The sequence below is a fragment of the Castor canadensis genome, chromosome 16 (assembly GCF_047511655.1).
Source record: "Castor canadensis chromosome 16, mCasCan1.hap1v2, whole genome shotgun sequence".
NCBI lineage: Eukaryota > Metazoa > Chordata > Mammalia > Rodentia > Castoridae > Castor > Castor canadensis.
In genome coordinates, this window is record NC_133401.1 from 42,492,606 (window position 1) to 42,509,233 (window position 16,628).

The window sequence follows — 16,628 nt, forward strand, 5'->3', positions numbered from 1 at the left end:
TTTCTGTTTTTTTCTTTCTTTTTCTTTTTTGGCAGTGCTGGGGATAAAAACCCAAGTTCTTGCATTTGGGTAAGCAAATGGTCTACCAATGAACTACAACCAGAGTCAGACATTCTTTTTGAAAGCAATAGAGCAACAGCAGAGTATTCTGTTGTTAGAGATGCAGACAGAAATATATTTGATTTTTCCAATCTTGGATGTTTCCTAATGGAGCAACAATAGTATTAATAGCTTACATTTATGGTGTACTTATTGTGTGCCAAACTCTATTCTAGGTCTTTTTTTTGTTGTTGTTGTACTGGGATTTGAACTCAGGGCCTGAGGCTTGCTAGGCAGGCATTGCTATTATTTGAGTCACCCCACTAGCTCTAAATTCGTTACATATGTCATTGCATTTTGTCCTCAAAACTTCCTTTTGAGGTAAGTATTAGTCCTTTTTATTGATGAGAAAAAATGCACTTAAAAGTTGTCACACACTTGAGGTTACACAACATGTAGATAATGATAGCATTTATTCTTTAACTGAGATATTCTGAGGAATCGGAAAGTGATCAGTCAAAAGTCAAGTACTAAAAGCTGTAGTTTTTTGGGCCACATACAGTCTCATGTTCTTTATTCCTTTGTATATGCATTTAAACCCTATAAAATTGTAAATTTTCTTAGCTTATGGAAGGCACAGTGACAGTCCATGGCTCAACCATGGTGAAGTAAAATCTAAACCATGTTTTTATAATAGTTCACTGGGGCAGAGTGTGTTGTGAAGAAGACAACCTGAGTATGGTTTGCTGCTGTCTTACCACCACTACGGCCTTCCACATCATTGTATCAAAGAAGTCGCTGGGGGGGGCAAATGAAACTTTAGTCTTTAGAGAATCCTAGGAAGGTGATGAAGTTGATCTCACTTTTGTAAAATAGCTACAAAAATAAATAATAAAGTCCTTTGTACTTATAATCAAATACACACGCATTTACATACTTTTTTTGGTCTAAAAATATGGAAAGCAATATCCTAGGAAGTTAATATCTGCGGAGAGCAGGTTATGAGAAGCCTGTGAGAACCTGACATAAGCATAGCTGTGTCAAATTTACAGGTTGAGTTTGGCATGGCCCCGGTCATAGAAGAGGGCAAAGTGAAGCACAGTTGCATTTCCTAAGATGTTTATGTTCAGAGAAGTGGGATCGCAGGTTTCTCCTGTTACAGTGTCACACCCCTTCCCGTGACTGTTGGTCCACCTCCTTGTTTACCACTGTATATAAAGACTCGCTGAATGGAAAGGGAGGAATTGGTTGAAGATTGTTGATTGATTGGTTGGCTGCTTGGGAGAGGCAGAAGCTACTGCCAGGGTGGTTTGAGGGGACTGCGGCTGAATGACAGTGGCTGGCAGCTGCCGCTGCTGCTGCTGCTGCTGGTTGTTTGTGTGTCTGCGAGTCTAAGGACTGAGACTTTTAAGAGAGAACATGGGACAGCATAAGTCTGAGGGCCAAGACTTTAAGAGAGATTAAAGGGACCATGGGATAGTGTGAGTCTGAAGGCCAAGACTTTGAAATTAAAGAAAACATGGGACAAAGCGAATCTAGGAAAGAAAGTTTAAGAAATAAAAAAGAAGAAAGGTTTTAAAGAATAGATAAAGAAGCAAAGTACACCTGATCCCAACTTTCTCATGTTTGTCTTCTATCTTTTGTCCTTTTTGCATCTCCAGTCGCCCCCAGTTAGGTAGGACCAGGAGCTCGCACAGCTCGCGGCAAATATGAGTTAAAAGCAAAAAAGAGGAAGATTAAAACGTACACTAAAGAGAATTAATATATACAATAACGCAGTTGTGTAAAATCTCACATATTTCTACTTAGGTGTAAAGAAATTAAGAAATTTTTTTGTTTTGCTTATCTCATTTATCTACTTGGCAATGCTGAGGATTGAATCAAGGGTCTCGCACATACTAGGCAAGTGTTCTACCGCTGAGCTACACTTTCAGCTCCCTTATTTTAAATATTAAACATGTATTTCACTTTGAAGCATTGAAGAATTTAATAGGACTTTTTTCTGGCCTTTATAGTGTTTGTTTTGGTTTATTTCTTTGTTTGGTGCTAGGCAGGCACTCTACTACTTGAGCCACTGCACCAGCCCTGTTTTTGTGTTGGGCATTTTTGAGATAAGGTCTCCTGGCTTCAAACCTCATCCTCTTGATCCCTGCCTCCCAAGTAGCTGGAATTCCAGGTATGAGCCACCCAGCACCTGGCCGGCCTTTAAAATTGTTTACTAATAGTGTCAGATTTGAAGGATTTATTAGGTAGTTCATATTTTGCACTTATTTGTGATCTAAGTAGGATTCATTGTGTTTGTGCCTAATAGTGCCACATTTTCTCTTCCATTAGGGTTATGCCTATACTTTTATCACCGAAGACCAAGCTCGCTATGCTGGTGACATAATTAAAGCTCTTGAATTGTCAGGGACTGCAGTGCCTCCTGATCTAGAGAAACTTTGGAGCGATTTCAAAGATCAGCAGAAAGCTGTGAGTTTTAAAATGTCTGTTTCGTTTATGCAAATCATTAATATAACTAGTATTTGAAATTTTTTTTTTTCACTCCGGTACTGGGATTTGAACTCAGGGCCTACACCTTGAGCTACTCCAGCAGGTCTTTTTTGTGATGGATTTTTTTCAAGATAAGGTTTCATGAACTATTTGCCCAGGCTGGCTTCAAACCTCGACCCTTCTGATCTCTGCCTCCTGGGTAGCTAGGGTTACAGGAGTGAGCCACCGGCGCTTGACTAGTATTTGAACATCTTGATAAGACTATTGTCATTTACTCATTGAGGGGGGAAGTGAAAACAAAATCATCTATTTTTGCTTGAACTTAGTATGTTGTGAAATCTATATAGAGCTCTGTTTTTTTTAAACATGCAAGGTGACTTTTGTTCCATTGGCATATACCACCTTAAAATATTTAATACATTTTTACTCTGAAATTAACTTTTTAAATTTTCCTTAAAAGGAAGGAAAAATAATTAAAAAGAGTAGTGGGTTCTCTGGCAAGGGATTCAAGTTTGATGAAACAGAACAAGCATTGGCCAATGAGAGGAAGAAGTTACAAAAAGCAGCACTTGGTCTACAAGACTCAGATGACGAGGATGCTGCGGTGGATGTAAGTGTTTCTCTGAGTCTCGTTCTTGCAGTTGAAGTCATTGTGTACTGGTGGTCTTGCTGAAGGCTTATTGATTCTCCTTCTAGCAGTTTTCCTTGGGTGTGCATGTGTGGGGCGAGACACATATGTTCATATTTATCTATTTTTTGCTTTATAACCTTTTTACAAAAATAGTATGTAAAAGTCTTTCAATTAGTAAATTCACTCTTTCTCTGTATGGGTACATAATACTTCATTATGTGGATGTTTTATAGTAGAGGGAATCAAACTCCTAGTTTTCAGTACATTCACTATTTGGAATTTACTATTGCAAACTATTTCATTGCACATCCTTGCACACCAGTCAGATTAAGTCTTGTGGATTTATTTGTAAGTGGAATTGCTAGGCCAAGAAGTATGCTTAATATGGTCTTTTAAACATTGTTGGATTGTTCTACAGCAAGACAGTACCAGTCTGCACCCACCATAGTAATATGAAAGAGAGCCTGGCTTCCCATCCCTCAAAAAACATTGTTTTGTTTTGGCAGTGCTGAGGCTTGTCAAACTCAGAGCCTTGTGCTTGCTGGGCATGTGCTCTATCACTTGAGTCATGCCCCCAACAACAGAGACTATCAAATCTGTGGCCTTGCATTGGTAGGCAAGTGCTCTCTGTCACTGAACTACACCCCCTCCTGAGACTGTTTTCTGTGTATCTATATATTTATTTTTGATTTATGTTTGAGACAAGGTCTTACTATGTAACCTTAGCTAGCCTTGAACTAACAATCTTCCTGCTTCAACCTTCTGAGTGCTGGCATTATAGATGTATACTGTGGTTTTTAGTCTTCTTAAATTTGATAATTTTCAAACATCCTTAATATCAGTAAACATTTTTTGAGTGCCACTAAGTACTACACACTGTGTCAAGTGTTTTACATGATATTTGATTTACTATAAAAAATAAACAGAAAAAGAGAAAAAAAAGATGCTTATTTCCTCATAGTAGCCATGTAACTCAGAATATTTCTATTTTATAATCAGGAGACTTAAGCCTGCAAAGGAAGAATACTTCAGGTTTGCACAGTTAGTATTACTCTTATCAAAGCCCGTGTTCTTAGCAAATTGGAGCTTTCAGACTGTATTCTTCAGAATCCTGATCCCAAAAGGATATATCAATAATAATTTGTCTAATCTGCCTAGTATATAACAGTACCTTCGCTCAAAAAATCCAACTCTATCTCAGAACAGGGATTCATTCTGATCTTGTCCTTGAGGAAAGTAAGGCCTAGTAAAATTTGGTCTAGGACCACACTGGAAGTTAAACACAACCAGCACATGGGCCCTGATTTCCTAGTAACTCAAGGTCATTGCTTGTTTGCTTTGGGGGGGGGGGGATACTGGAGTTTGAACTCAGTTCCTCATGCTTCTTTGGCAGGCACTCTATGCATAAGCCACTCCTCTAGCCCACCATTTCTTTCTTGTATGCCTTTTTAGCTCAGAGTTCAATAAAGTCAATGTTCTGGGTATCTGTTACTGTGTAATAAATCAATTCAAAACTTACCAAGTTAAAATAATAAGCATTTATTGTCTTATAGTTCCAGAGAAACGAAAAGTTGGGTGGTTAGCCAGGTAGCTCTGACTTGGGCTCTCTAAGGTTGCAGTCAAGTGGTTGGCCTAGGCTGCAGTCCTTTGAAGGTTTGCAGGGTGCCTCAGTTCTCCACTTTCCCTGTGGAAGCTGGCTTCCTCCAGAGGGAAAGATAACAGAGTGCACATGTACTAAAGGAAGCCTTAGTGCCTTTTATAACTAGTCTCTGATGTCACATACCATCACCTCCAATTTTCTGTTAGAAGCAAATCACTAAGTCCATCTCACATTCAAGTGTGGGGCTCCACCTTGTGAAGGAAAGAGTGGAAAATAATTTATAGCCATGCTTTAAAACCATCTTGGTCAACTTTTTATATTATTTTTTTAAACAGTTTTAAAAAATCTCATGATGACCTATGTTGATTCTTTAGCTGTTAAAAGTAATATATAACTTTTGTAAAAAGAAAGAATAAAACAACTTAAGTTAATAAACCAAAAGTAAAGTTAACCCTACCACCCAGCACCACACACAGTCTCCATTCTTGATTTTTTTGGCTTTTGAATTTAGGGCCTTGTGCTTGCTAGGCAGGTATTCTACCAGTCTCCCATTCTTGATTTTATGTATTTATTTAGATGTTTTCTTTTTTGGTACGGAGACTTGAACTCAGGGCTTACACCTTGAGCCATTCCACCCCGCCCCTTTGTGCCCTGTGTGTGTGTGTGTGTGTGTGTGTGTGTGTGTGTGTGTGTGTCTTGATAACTTTTTGCTCAGGGTGGCCTCAAAGTTGATTCTTCTGCTCACCACCTCCTCAATAGCTGAGATTACAGGTGTAAGCACCTGACCATTAACCAGTTTTTAAGGCAAATCCAGTTGCAGTTTTGGAGTAGAGAATGAGAGCCCTGCCTTTAGAACATGTTGCACCATTGCCCTGAGAATTACTGGTTGTGTTTTAGTTATCCACTGGCCTTGAGTTATACCCGCTTTCCAGCTTCTTTCATTGTAGGATAATTTGGCCTCAATATCTGAGCCCTGGAGCAGGAGAGGTGCATCATACGGCCGAGTCTGTCTTGAGCGTGTATTTATTTGCCATACTGGGGTATATTTTTGGACCTCTTAGAAATCTGATTAAATGGTTCATACAAAATTGTATCTGTTTACTTTTCCACCATAGACAGTGAATTGTTATAATGAAATATATCACCATTAAAGATATTAATGGTATAGTAATATTAGTATAGCTGGTATATTTTCCTATTGACATGTGTAGTTTAATTTGCATGTTTTTTAACTGTCTGATTCTAGACTTTCAGTGAATGCTTTCCTTACTAATTTTTGTGGATATAAGTATTTCTGATCCAGTTTTTACTAACCTTCCCTGATTTTTCCTTGTTGTAGATTGATGAACAAATTGAAAGCATGTTTAATTCAAAGAAGAGAGTAAAGGACATGGCTGCTCCTGGGACGTCTAGTGTCCCTGCTCCAACTGCAGGGAATGCTGAGAAATTAGAAATTGCCAAAAGACTGGCTCTTAGAATCAATGCTCAGAAGAATTTGGGCATCGAGTCTCAGGTATTAAGTACTTTGTTCCGAATCTCAGTCATTACTTTGATTTAGATAATTTTCAAGAATTATATCGAGCATGAGTCAACAACTTTTCTTATAAGCCGGGTTTGTAAGAATTTAGCATTTTCAAGGATTCGTTGGTATTTGCATTTGGATGATTTCACTGGTGTGGTTAACACAGGGCTGTGTGCTTCTTCTAGAGTGCCTGTTAGGCATGTTAACCATGGTTTTGATAGAGCAGTTGAATATCCCTGCTCTGAAAATCCAAAGTACCCTAAGCTTTGAAACTGGACATGATGCTCAAAAAGTTATGAATTTGTAGCATTTTGGATTTGGGGTTTTCAATTAGAAGTATTGTTCCTTTTCTCCCTCCCTCCCTTCCTCCCACCTTTCCTCCCTTCCTCCTTCCCTTTCTCTCCCTCTCTTCCTTCCTTCTTTGGGAACTCTGGATTGAGGTTTTGAAGTCAGGGCTTCCCACTGCTAGGCAAGCACTCTACCACTTGACTCACTCTGTCAGCCCTCTTTCTTTCTTTCTTTCTTTTTTGGTGGGACTGGGGTTTGAACTCACAGGTGCTCTACCACTTTACCACTTGAGCCATACTTCCAGTCGCTCTCCCCCCACTCCCTTAATCTCTCATTGGGTGCATAATTGGGTACACAACCAGTTCCCTAAATGTGCAAACACCCAGTTATGACTCAAACTAACAAGTTTAAATAGTGAGGCAGTATGTTCTTTAAATACTTCACATGGTATCATTTTCTTGGGAGCCTTTTTTTTAAAATCAACTTTTAACTAAGTAAATTTTCATGGCATTCTGAAAGAATGGCTTACTAATTTCAGAGTATTTTGAGTTAGTCATTTACTGTAATTTATTGAATGTTGGGTTGGGCCATGATAGAGGAGAACCTCAGTAAAATTAGTGGTACAAAGATTCTAATTCAGAGGAAACTTCTAGGAGACACAAAATACATGAATGATTTTAGAAATACGATACTGTGTGTGCTATGAAGTAGTTCATTATCGAGGGTATATCTGTGATCCAGTGGAATATTTAATAGATAAATTGAATATTACTCAGTTTTCTCACCAAGAATAAGATACAGTGAACTACTGGTCAAAAACATACTGCAAAATTGCACGTTTGAGAAGACTCTTCATTAGAAAGATGCTTTCTGTGTATTTAAAGAGTTAAATAAATAGGATTTGTGAATAACTTGTGGCATGGTCCTTGGTCCTGTCTCTGCCCTCATATGAGATTTGACTGTGATCTTCTTTAACTGCAGGATGTGATGCAGCAGGCCACCAATGCCATTCTCAGAGGCGGCACTATTCTTGCTCCCACTGTGTCTGCAAAAACCATTGCAGAGCAGCTTGCAGAAAAGATCAATGCCAAGCTCAATTACGTGCCTTTAGAGAAACAAGAAGAAGAGCGACAGGACGGTGGACAGAATGAATCTTTTAAGAGATATGAGGAAGAATTAGAGATCAATGACTTCCCACAGGCAAGTGACAGATCTGAACACTTTTATATTGTGTTCCTAAAGAAGGAACAAAAATCCCTTCTTTAAAACCCATGAACAATTTACTTGTTCATTTATTTATTTTTGCATTGTTGGGGATCAAAACCCAGGGTCTGACACATGGTAGGGAGAGCACTTTACCACCAAGCTACACCTGCAGTTCCCCAAAACACATGAACATTTTGTTTTTTATTTTTATTTTGGCAGTACTGGAAATTGAACTTAAGGCCTCTCACTTGCTAGACAAGGGCTGTTACTTTTGAGTCACACCCCCAGTTCACACGTGAATATTTTAAAATGAGCATTAGTGACTTCATTTTTTTACTGACATGGTTGGATAAGTGAACCACCTGTGCTGGTTTCATCTCCCTGCATTGTAGCATTGTTCTCAGTATTTCTGAATGTGTTCTGGTGCGTTATTAGGATCTAAAGGAACTTATAATGTAGGTATGTGGTAATTATCATAATATTGATTGTACTACATTAAGCCACCCCTTGTTCTTTGCACAGATTTTTACATTATGAAGTGATTTTTGTTACGAAGTGATTTTTTTTTTTTTCCTCCCACCCTTTCTTTTAGACGGCTAGGTGGAAGGTTACCTCTAAGGAAGCTCTACAAAGAATAAGTGAATATTCTGAAGCTGCCATTACAATCAGAGGAACGTACTTCCCTCCTGGCAAAGAACCCAAGGAAGGAGAGCGGAAAATCTATTTGGCAATTGAAAGTATGCACTGTTGGTTTTGAAGTTTAGTGAATGTAAAAAAGTGAATGATCTGTTGTCAACTTAAATTTGAAAGTCATTCTAAAAAAAATAAGAATTTTAAGGACCTAACTGTTTATGCTTCTACTAAATGAAATATTCTGACCAAAGTTTAGGTTAGAAAGAAAATCAGCTGTATTCATCTATTTAATGAATTCTTCAGCAAAATTTGCCTCTGAAATTATGCTCAGTGAAGCTCATTGACACCTTTAACAAACGATCATGTGGACAGTTGATGCCACAACTTAAAGGATGAGGGAAGCAGTTTCTAAGAGTGGTCAGTCTTTCAGCCTTATTTCATTCATTCCTGAGTGAATTTATTCTATTGCAAGTTTCCATCTTGATGTTTTCCTGATTACTTTGTTCTATAATAGCACAACCTGGCATACTTTATTTTTATTTAAACTGAACATACTGTAATAGGTTTTTTGGGGGAAGAGGGGGGTTGGACTGGGATTTCAACTCAGAGCTTTGTGCTTGCAAAGCAGTTGCTCTGCCACTTGAGCCACATCTCCCATCCATTTTGCTGTGGTTATTTTGGAGATGGGGGTCTCTTGAGCTTTGTGCCCAGGCTGCCTTGAACAGTAGTCTTCCCAATCTTAGCCTCCCATATAGCTGGGATTGTAGGTGTGAGCCACCAGCACCTGGCTTGTAATAGATTTTGTTTTCTTTTGGTGAGTCTGGGCTGTAATAAATTTGTAAGTATGGTTTTTTTTCTTTGTTTTTTAACTTCATGTGTAATAGAAACATTATCTAGTGCTGTCTAAAACTGCTAGATAGTGAACCAGTTGTGCTGGCTTCTCCTCCTTGGCGTCACAGCACTGTCCTTAATGCAGGGCTTAGATTGCCAGTTTTGCTCTTTTCAGCTTAGACCATCCCCATTTAGACCTGGTTTTAACATTTGTCAGCATTCTTATGCCACTCAGGACTGAAAGTATGAAATATTTATTTTAGATATTAACCATTAGAACTTTTTATTGAAGTAAAAGTCACCATTTAATATTAAATTCACCATTTTAGCCATTTAAGATGTACAATTCATTAACTTTTAGTACATTTGCCAAATTTGGGTACTATAAAAGCAGTACTCAGAAATTTATAACTGTAAATGCTGAAATTAGAAAAAACAAGTCTTAATTGGTTCCTTCTTTGTTGTTAGATATTTTATTCTGTGCCCTCTCATATCTCTCTCTCTGTTTTTTTCTTTTACTGTTACTGCCCAGGGTGACCTCAAGCTCCTGGGCTCAAACAGTCCTCCTGCTTTAGCTTCCTGAATATTTTGTTTGCTGTTTTGATTTGCTCTCATTTACACACACACACACACACACACACACACACACACACACACACACACACACAGAATTAGCATCTTAAACTAACTCAGAGGATTTTTGTTGTTTGGGAGATGGTGTGGATTGAACCCAGGGCCTTGTACATGCTAAAATGCACTCTACCACTGAGTTACACCTGTCTCCCTGTCTCCCAACTTAGTTTTCATGATATATAAAGACTTTGCTCCTATATAGTTGTCTCATTACTTTTTTGTTGTTTTGTCACAAAGTACATCTTTATACATTATATACCCTTCATCATAGGTTTACAATTGTAAATTTATGTAGTTTTCTTTTAAATTATATAGGAAAAAAAGTAGATCTGCAAACTAAAAATAATACTGAATTCGTATTTATCTATGTTGTTACCTTTACTGTGTCCTTTATTTTTTCATGTGGATTCAAATAACTCCAGTCCCTTTCACTTTGGTGTGGAGGATTCCTTTTACTATGTTTTATAAGACAAGTCTAAGCATGCTTGAGACAGTGGTTTTTTGCTTTAGGCTATTTTTCGATAAGGTCTAGCTTTTTTGCCCAGGCCAGCCTTAGACTGAGATCCTTCTACATACGCTGGCATTAACAGATACCAGCTACCATGCCCAGCTTATTTGTTGGCTTGGGGGTCTTGCTAACCTTTGCCTAGGCTGGGCTCAGACTGCCATCATCTGGCTGTCTACCGCTCAAGGCATCTGGAATTACAGGCATGAGCACTGTGCCCAGTAAATGTCTTAGTTTCACCTTTAAAAATATTTTTTTTGCCATCACTTTTGAAGTATAGTTTTATTTTTTTCTTTTTACTCTCTCAATGTCGTTTCATTGTCTTCTGGTCTCCATGGTTTCTGATGAGAAATCAGTTATTAATGTCATTGAGGATGCTATATGTGATGAGTTGCTTTTCCAGGACTCTTTCTTTATCATTGTGTTTTAGCACTTTGATTATGTGAGTGTATTCCATATCTCCATTTTTTAAATTAAACTTTTGGCCATTTCCTCTTACATTCTTTCTATTCCTTCCTCACCTTTCTGGAATTCCTATTAGGTATATATTGGTGCATTTGATTGTGTCCCACAGGTCTCTTGAGCTCTTCTTCCTGGCCTCTCAGGCTCAATCTCAATTGACTTGTCTTCAGACTCAATTATTCTTTCTTTTGGCTGCTCAGATCTGCCTATTAATACCTTTAATGAGTTTTTCATTTCAGTTATTGTACCTTTTAACTCCAGAGGTTCTGCTTGGTTCGGTTGTTTCTGTCCTCTGTATTGAGATGCCCTATTTGTGTCAACCTTTACCTGGTTTCCATTATATCTTTGTCCATGGTTTCCTTTTGCTCTTTGAGCATATGTAAGGTAGTTGACTTCAAGTCTTTATTAAGTGCAGTGTCTGAGCTTCCTCATGGATTGTTTCATTTATTTTTTTTCCTTGGAAAGGGCCATGCTTTCTTCTTTACATACTTCTTCATCTTTTTATTGATGAGAACTAGACTTATGAATGTCTTAACTGGAAATCAGATTCTTTCCTCTGCCTGTTGTTTGTTGCTGCTGCTTATTGTAACTGTTTAGTGATTTTATTTCATCTGTCTAATGAAGTAAACTAATGACTCAACAGAGATTTGCTTAAATGCCTGGGAAGAAGAAAATATCTCTTAGTCTTCACAGAGATGGTGTGTGTGTGTGCTCGGGCAAGCCTTCATGAAGCTCCTCACCCAGGCAGTTTACAACTCTGCCTTAGGTTTTGCTTTCTGTTTACACACACAGGCTGGAGGTCAGCCAGAGGTGAGAGCTGAGGGCCTTCTCCGGTATTTTCTGAGTCTGTGCTCCACTCTGGCTGTGCACATGGCCTTCTAGGTTTCCAAGTATTGCGGAGCTTTTACAAAGCCCTTATTTCCCCAAAGCATTTTATTCCCCAACCTTTCCTCCCAAGCTTTTTGTCTTTTGAACAAGCTGTTACACTTGTCCCAGGGAGAAAGGCTTTTTTAACAAGTGCATCGTCCCCCTTCTGAATAGCTGTCTTAGCTCTGGGAGATTTCTGACTTAGGTGAAATGAAGGCAAGCTCTTTAAGTTGGTCTTTCAGGGAGCCACCTGGCAGAGCGGGTCAAAACAACCAACCATGTTTCTTTGAGAAGTTCTTTCTGATCCTAGGAGTGTAGGCTGTTGTCTTCAAGACTGGGCAGAGTATGGGTGAGTTTGGAGGGAAAAATGATTCAGGGTACAACAATGAAAAGCTCTGTTAAAGAGATTTAATGGGTTTTTTGTTGTTGTTGTTGTTGTTTTTTCTTCCTCTCTCTCCTGAGTGTGCCTGGTTGTTACAAAACTGTTAGTTTCCAGAATTCAATGAAAGTTGATTTTTGACAGACTGTGCAAGTTTATTCTGTTTTTGTGGAGGCACAAGCTTTTTGGAGTCCTCTGCTCTGCCTTTTTTGTTGTCACTCTTACAAATAGAGTTTTGAATTAGGGATGTATTGTTGCAAAGGTGAAACCCAAATGCCGCCCTTTTGCTTTCTATGTATTTTGCCACACTACCGTTTTTTTTTTTTTTTTTAATTTTGTTTTGGTGCTGAAGATTGAACTCAGGGTTTATTTATGCTAGACAAGCACTCTTCCATTGAGCTACAGCCCCAGCCCAGTTTCATACATATTTTTTAGTGTTGTACAAGAGCTGTGTGTCCAGAAATAAGCAAACTGAATTTTCTTTTGTTCTCATTTGTGACTGAAAAACTGACATAGCTATTTCGAGTCAGGTTTTAAAATGGCATCCATTTTATATATCCTGAAAGAATTTTGGTCTGTTAATGTTTTAGTATATTTCTTTTTAGGGCAGCAGTGCAGGGGATCAGACCCAGGGGCGCTTGTGTACTAGGCAAGCGCTCTACCACTGAGCTGCACACCTAGCCTTCTTTGTGTTTCTAAATCATCTGACGCTTCCTTACTATGTAGTAAAATGTGGGTTGCTGGCACCTGGATCTTCGGGCAGAGAAAATTACACCATCTTTCTGCACTTTAAATGAATTAGACTGTACAGGATGGAGAGACAGGATATGCAAATGGTGATAAAACCTTTGTTATCCATGGAGCCATACTTTTATTCTCTGCCTATCAAGCTATCATTTAAGCAAAACTCATACCTTAAAAGCTTGCCTTATTTTCAAAGAGATTAATCAGAGCCACAGTTATTTACTTTGAAAAAGGATCTTTTGTGTTTGATTTATTGAAGATTGTTAGGCTTGCATAGTATAGTATAATTCATATATCAAAGTTGGATTTACATATATCTTTTATTAGAACACATGTATACTGCCGAGTGACATGAGGTAAGATAATTATAGTATGCAGTTCACAGCTTCTCTTGTCTTTCTACCTAGTATGGTTCTGGGCACTTTCCTACACTGTCAGCTGTACTCAGGAAGTAACCTGTAATTTTTGTAATAATCTAAGCAAGTTCTCCCTCCCCCCCCCCCAGTAAAAAAGGCAAACTTGCTGTAAAGAAGTCTTAATATTCTAGAGAGATGGATGATGTGGAGTAAGAGCTAGCAACTGGTTATTAAAATCATGTAAAGCTTCTTGAATTCTGAGAGATTAGATTTTTTAAAGAATTGTTTAGTTTTTAAAACTCTAGCCAAACTCAGCTAAATACTAACAGGATGAAAACAGGTGTTGTTAGCGTGGAAGGAGCCCAGGGTCATCTGTTTCTAGTTCTGTAATTGGAGGGACCCCACTGCGTGGCTCCTGTAAGGCCTCCCAGCAGGCAGCGTGAAGGAGAACAGGAAGGGCTTACAAGCCTAAGGCAGCCTGTATAATTTATAGAGTCTGTTCTGTGACCCTTTTTTTTACTTGTGGAGAATCCCTTAAAAGCAACCAGAGTTGTTTTAGGACCAATGAAAGGAAATTCCCCCTTTTCGTGGTCATCTATAAACATGTGTAAGCTAAAGAAGTTACGTAAGTCAAAATTGTATGCTGGTGCAAATGGCCAAGCGGTTGCTGAAGTAGGAAAATTCCTCTTCACCTGGTTTCAGTGAGAGGGGTTTTCCTTATTCTAATAGCACAAAAATAGCAGCAAACGTCACAACAACATATTTTCCTTCCAGATTTCAGTTTGGTTGTAATTTTCAGTCTGACTTGGCTCTTGCTTCTACCCTTACATTCTCTTTATCCACCTTTCTTCAAACACTCATTGTCCCCCTACACAATTGTGTTGCCATGATTTCATAGCCCTGCTCTTGATCTGTTCCTTCCTTGAGCTGTTTCTGCATCTGTCCCTCTGAAATCAAAAAGTATAGTCACTTCTAGTGAGGGGGAAATTTCCTCTCAATTCTTGTGAATTATTTTCCTTATTCATATACAAATGAGACTTGAATGTAGTTCTCTACGTTGCAATCCAACTTTCCTTTTCTTCTTTGGCATTTCCATCTAGGCTCTTTTGGTCTAGTGCACTGTGCCACATACCTGTACTTACCTACTCCCTGCTGTTACCTTCCCGCTTCAGATCCTCCCCCACCTACCTTTGCTGGCATTCTTTTCTCCGTCTCTCCTAAACTTCTGGTGCATATTTCAATTAGCCTTATTTACATTTCCAACTGGAGGTCCCATGAGCATAACTACAGCAATCGCAGAATTAAATTTTACCCACTGTCATTGTTAAAAACACCTTCTCTTCCTCCTAGATTCAGTGTTTTGTTTTTGTGATACTGGGATTTGAACTCGGGGCATCATGCTTGCCATGTAGGCACTCTACTACTTGAGTCACTCCACCAGCCCTAATTTTTTTTTTTTTTGGCAGTACTGGGGTTTGAAATCAGGATTTTGCACTTGGTAGGCATTCATTCTACCTTTTCATTCACTTCTAGCCCTTTTCCCTATAATTATTTTTCAAATAGGGTCTTACACAGCTGGAATTACAGGCACATAACACCATGCCCAGCTTACTGGTTGATATGGGATCTTCCTAACTTTTTTCCCAGGCTGGCAATCCCTGCCTCCTGAGTAGCTGAGATTACAGGTGTGAACCACCAATTGTTTTTGGTGTTTTGAGGCCGGCTTTAAACTCATTATCCTCCTGTCTTCACCTCCCAAGTGTTGGGATTATAGGTTTGTGCCCCCACGCTCAGCTAAGCTTCTTAAATCTGTACCATTGCATATGTGGTTCATTTTTTTCAAAATGCTCTCCTTGTCATCTCCTCTCCCCCAGTGTGGATAGTCTTTCCTTTATGTTTAAGATGTTTACAAGACTTCTTCTTCACACACTTGTAGACTTCAAAGAACATAATAAATGGCCAATAAACCGAGCAAGTTGTATTTCCCTTTAGCCTTATTCTCTTCTGGACAAATTGCTAGTCATCTTTTCTTTGTTCTTTTTAATCACCATACCAAAGCTTTTTTTTTTGTTTGTTTTTTCTTTTTTTCCTATGTTGTACTATGGTTTGAACTCAGGGCCTTATGCTTGCTAGGCAGGTGCTCTACCACTTGAACCACACTCCCAGCCTGACATACCAGAACTCTTACCAATAAATGTAATAGAACCTCCAGTGGTTACATTAGACACTCTAAAAGTATTCAGAATGATAAGCAGCTGTTGTAGTACATGGGTGATGGTCTATCAGGTATTGAACGGCTATCTCAGCAGTGTTCTGACCTACAGTATTTCCTCCTGGACTCCATGACATGGGTAAACAGTGTAATTCTAGTAATATGAGTATTTTCTACCCAATCACAGGTGCCAATGAGCTGGCTGTGCAGAAAGCAAAAGCAGAAATCACCAGGCTCATAAAGGAAGAGCTGATCCGACTGGTGAGTAAAAGCCTCAAGGGCTTTTTTGTTTTGTTTTAATAAATGCCTTATTAATTCTAATTAAATACTGAGAAACACACACACCATAAACACAGCTCATTGATTTTTCACAGAGTAGGCACATCAATGCAGTCACGCCCTACCTAAATCAAGTATAGAACATTACCAGCCTCCAGAAGCCTTTCCTATGACTTCCTTGTCTCTGTCTCCTTCCAATGTAACCATATTATGACTTTTAAAATCATAGATTAGTTTTGCCTGGTTTTGAACGCCATATAAGTGGAGTCGTACATGCTGCGTACTCCTTTTGTGTCTCAGCATTATTTGGAGGAGATCAATCTGTTGTTGTAGGTCTTTCATTTTCTGGCTGTATAGTATTTAGTTGTATGAATATTTAACAGTTAACATACATGTTGTACTTTGGGGTTATTTAGTTTTCAGCTTTAATGAATGACACTTCTGTTAATACTCTTCTATGGCTTTTTGGTACACATTAATATGCTTTTTTCTTGGATATATACTTTGGAGTAAAATTGCTATTTGTAGAATATATATAGTTTTTTAGAAGACATTGCTAATAATTTTCCAAAGGAGTTACACCAATTTACACTTCTTGCAGTGTGTGAAAATTCCAGTTACTCTACATCTTTGCTAATACATGGTGTTGTCAATTTGTTTATTTGCTGTACTAGAGATTGAACCCAGGGTCTTGTGCAGTTACTCTACTACATGAGCTCTGCCCTCAGCCCTGTCAGTGTTTTTAAACTTAGGCAATGGCTTAATTTGATTTTGGAATAGAGCAGCCCTTTTGAGACTACTTTTCCAAAGAGGTTAGACATGCCTTGTGTCTTTAATGCCAGTTAAAGTCCATAAACTGCCTTCAACAGGTACACTGGGACGAGGGTACTTTGAAAGAGAATCTTATTCTTTCTCTTAAGACTATGTGGTTGAAGGTTTTTCTAAAAT

The 16,628-nt window shown here is 38.6% G+C and overlaps 1 protein-coding gene across 5 annotated transcripts in view; it reads left to right on the plus strand.

Annotated features, from left to right (window-relative positions):
• Ddx46 (DEAD-box helicase 46) overlaps positions 1–16,628 on the plus strand; it is a 53,727-nt gene that overhangs the window by 36,584 nt on the left and 515 nt on the right. For 4 of the 5 annotated variants that reach the window (XM_020172903.2, XM_074058781.1, XM_074058783.1 and 1 more), the window contains 6 exons: positions 2,374–2,511; positions 2,993–3,142; positions 6,103–6,279; positions 7,555–7,773; positions 8,372–8,516; positions 15,589–15,662. In XM_020172903.2, the coding sequence (XP_020028492.1) occupies positions 2,374–2,511; positions 2,993–3,142; positions 6,103–6,279; positions 7,555–7,773; positions 8,372–8,516; positions 15,589–15,662 (903 nt within the window). The remainder of the gene's footprint in view (positions 1–2,373; positions 2,512–2,992; positions 3,143–6,102; positions 6,280–7,554; positions 7,774–8,371; positions 8,517–15,588; positions 15,663–16,628) is intronic. The other variant, XM_020172904.2, reaches the window with a different exon arrangement.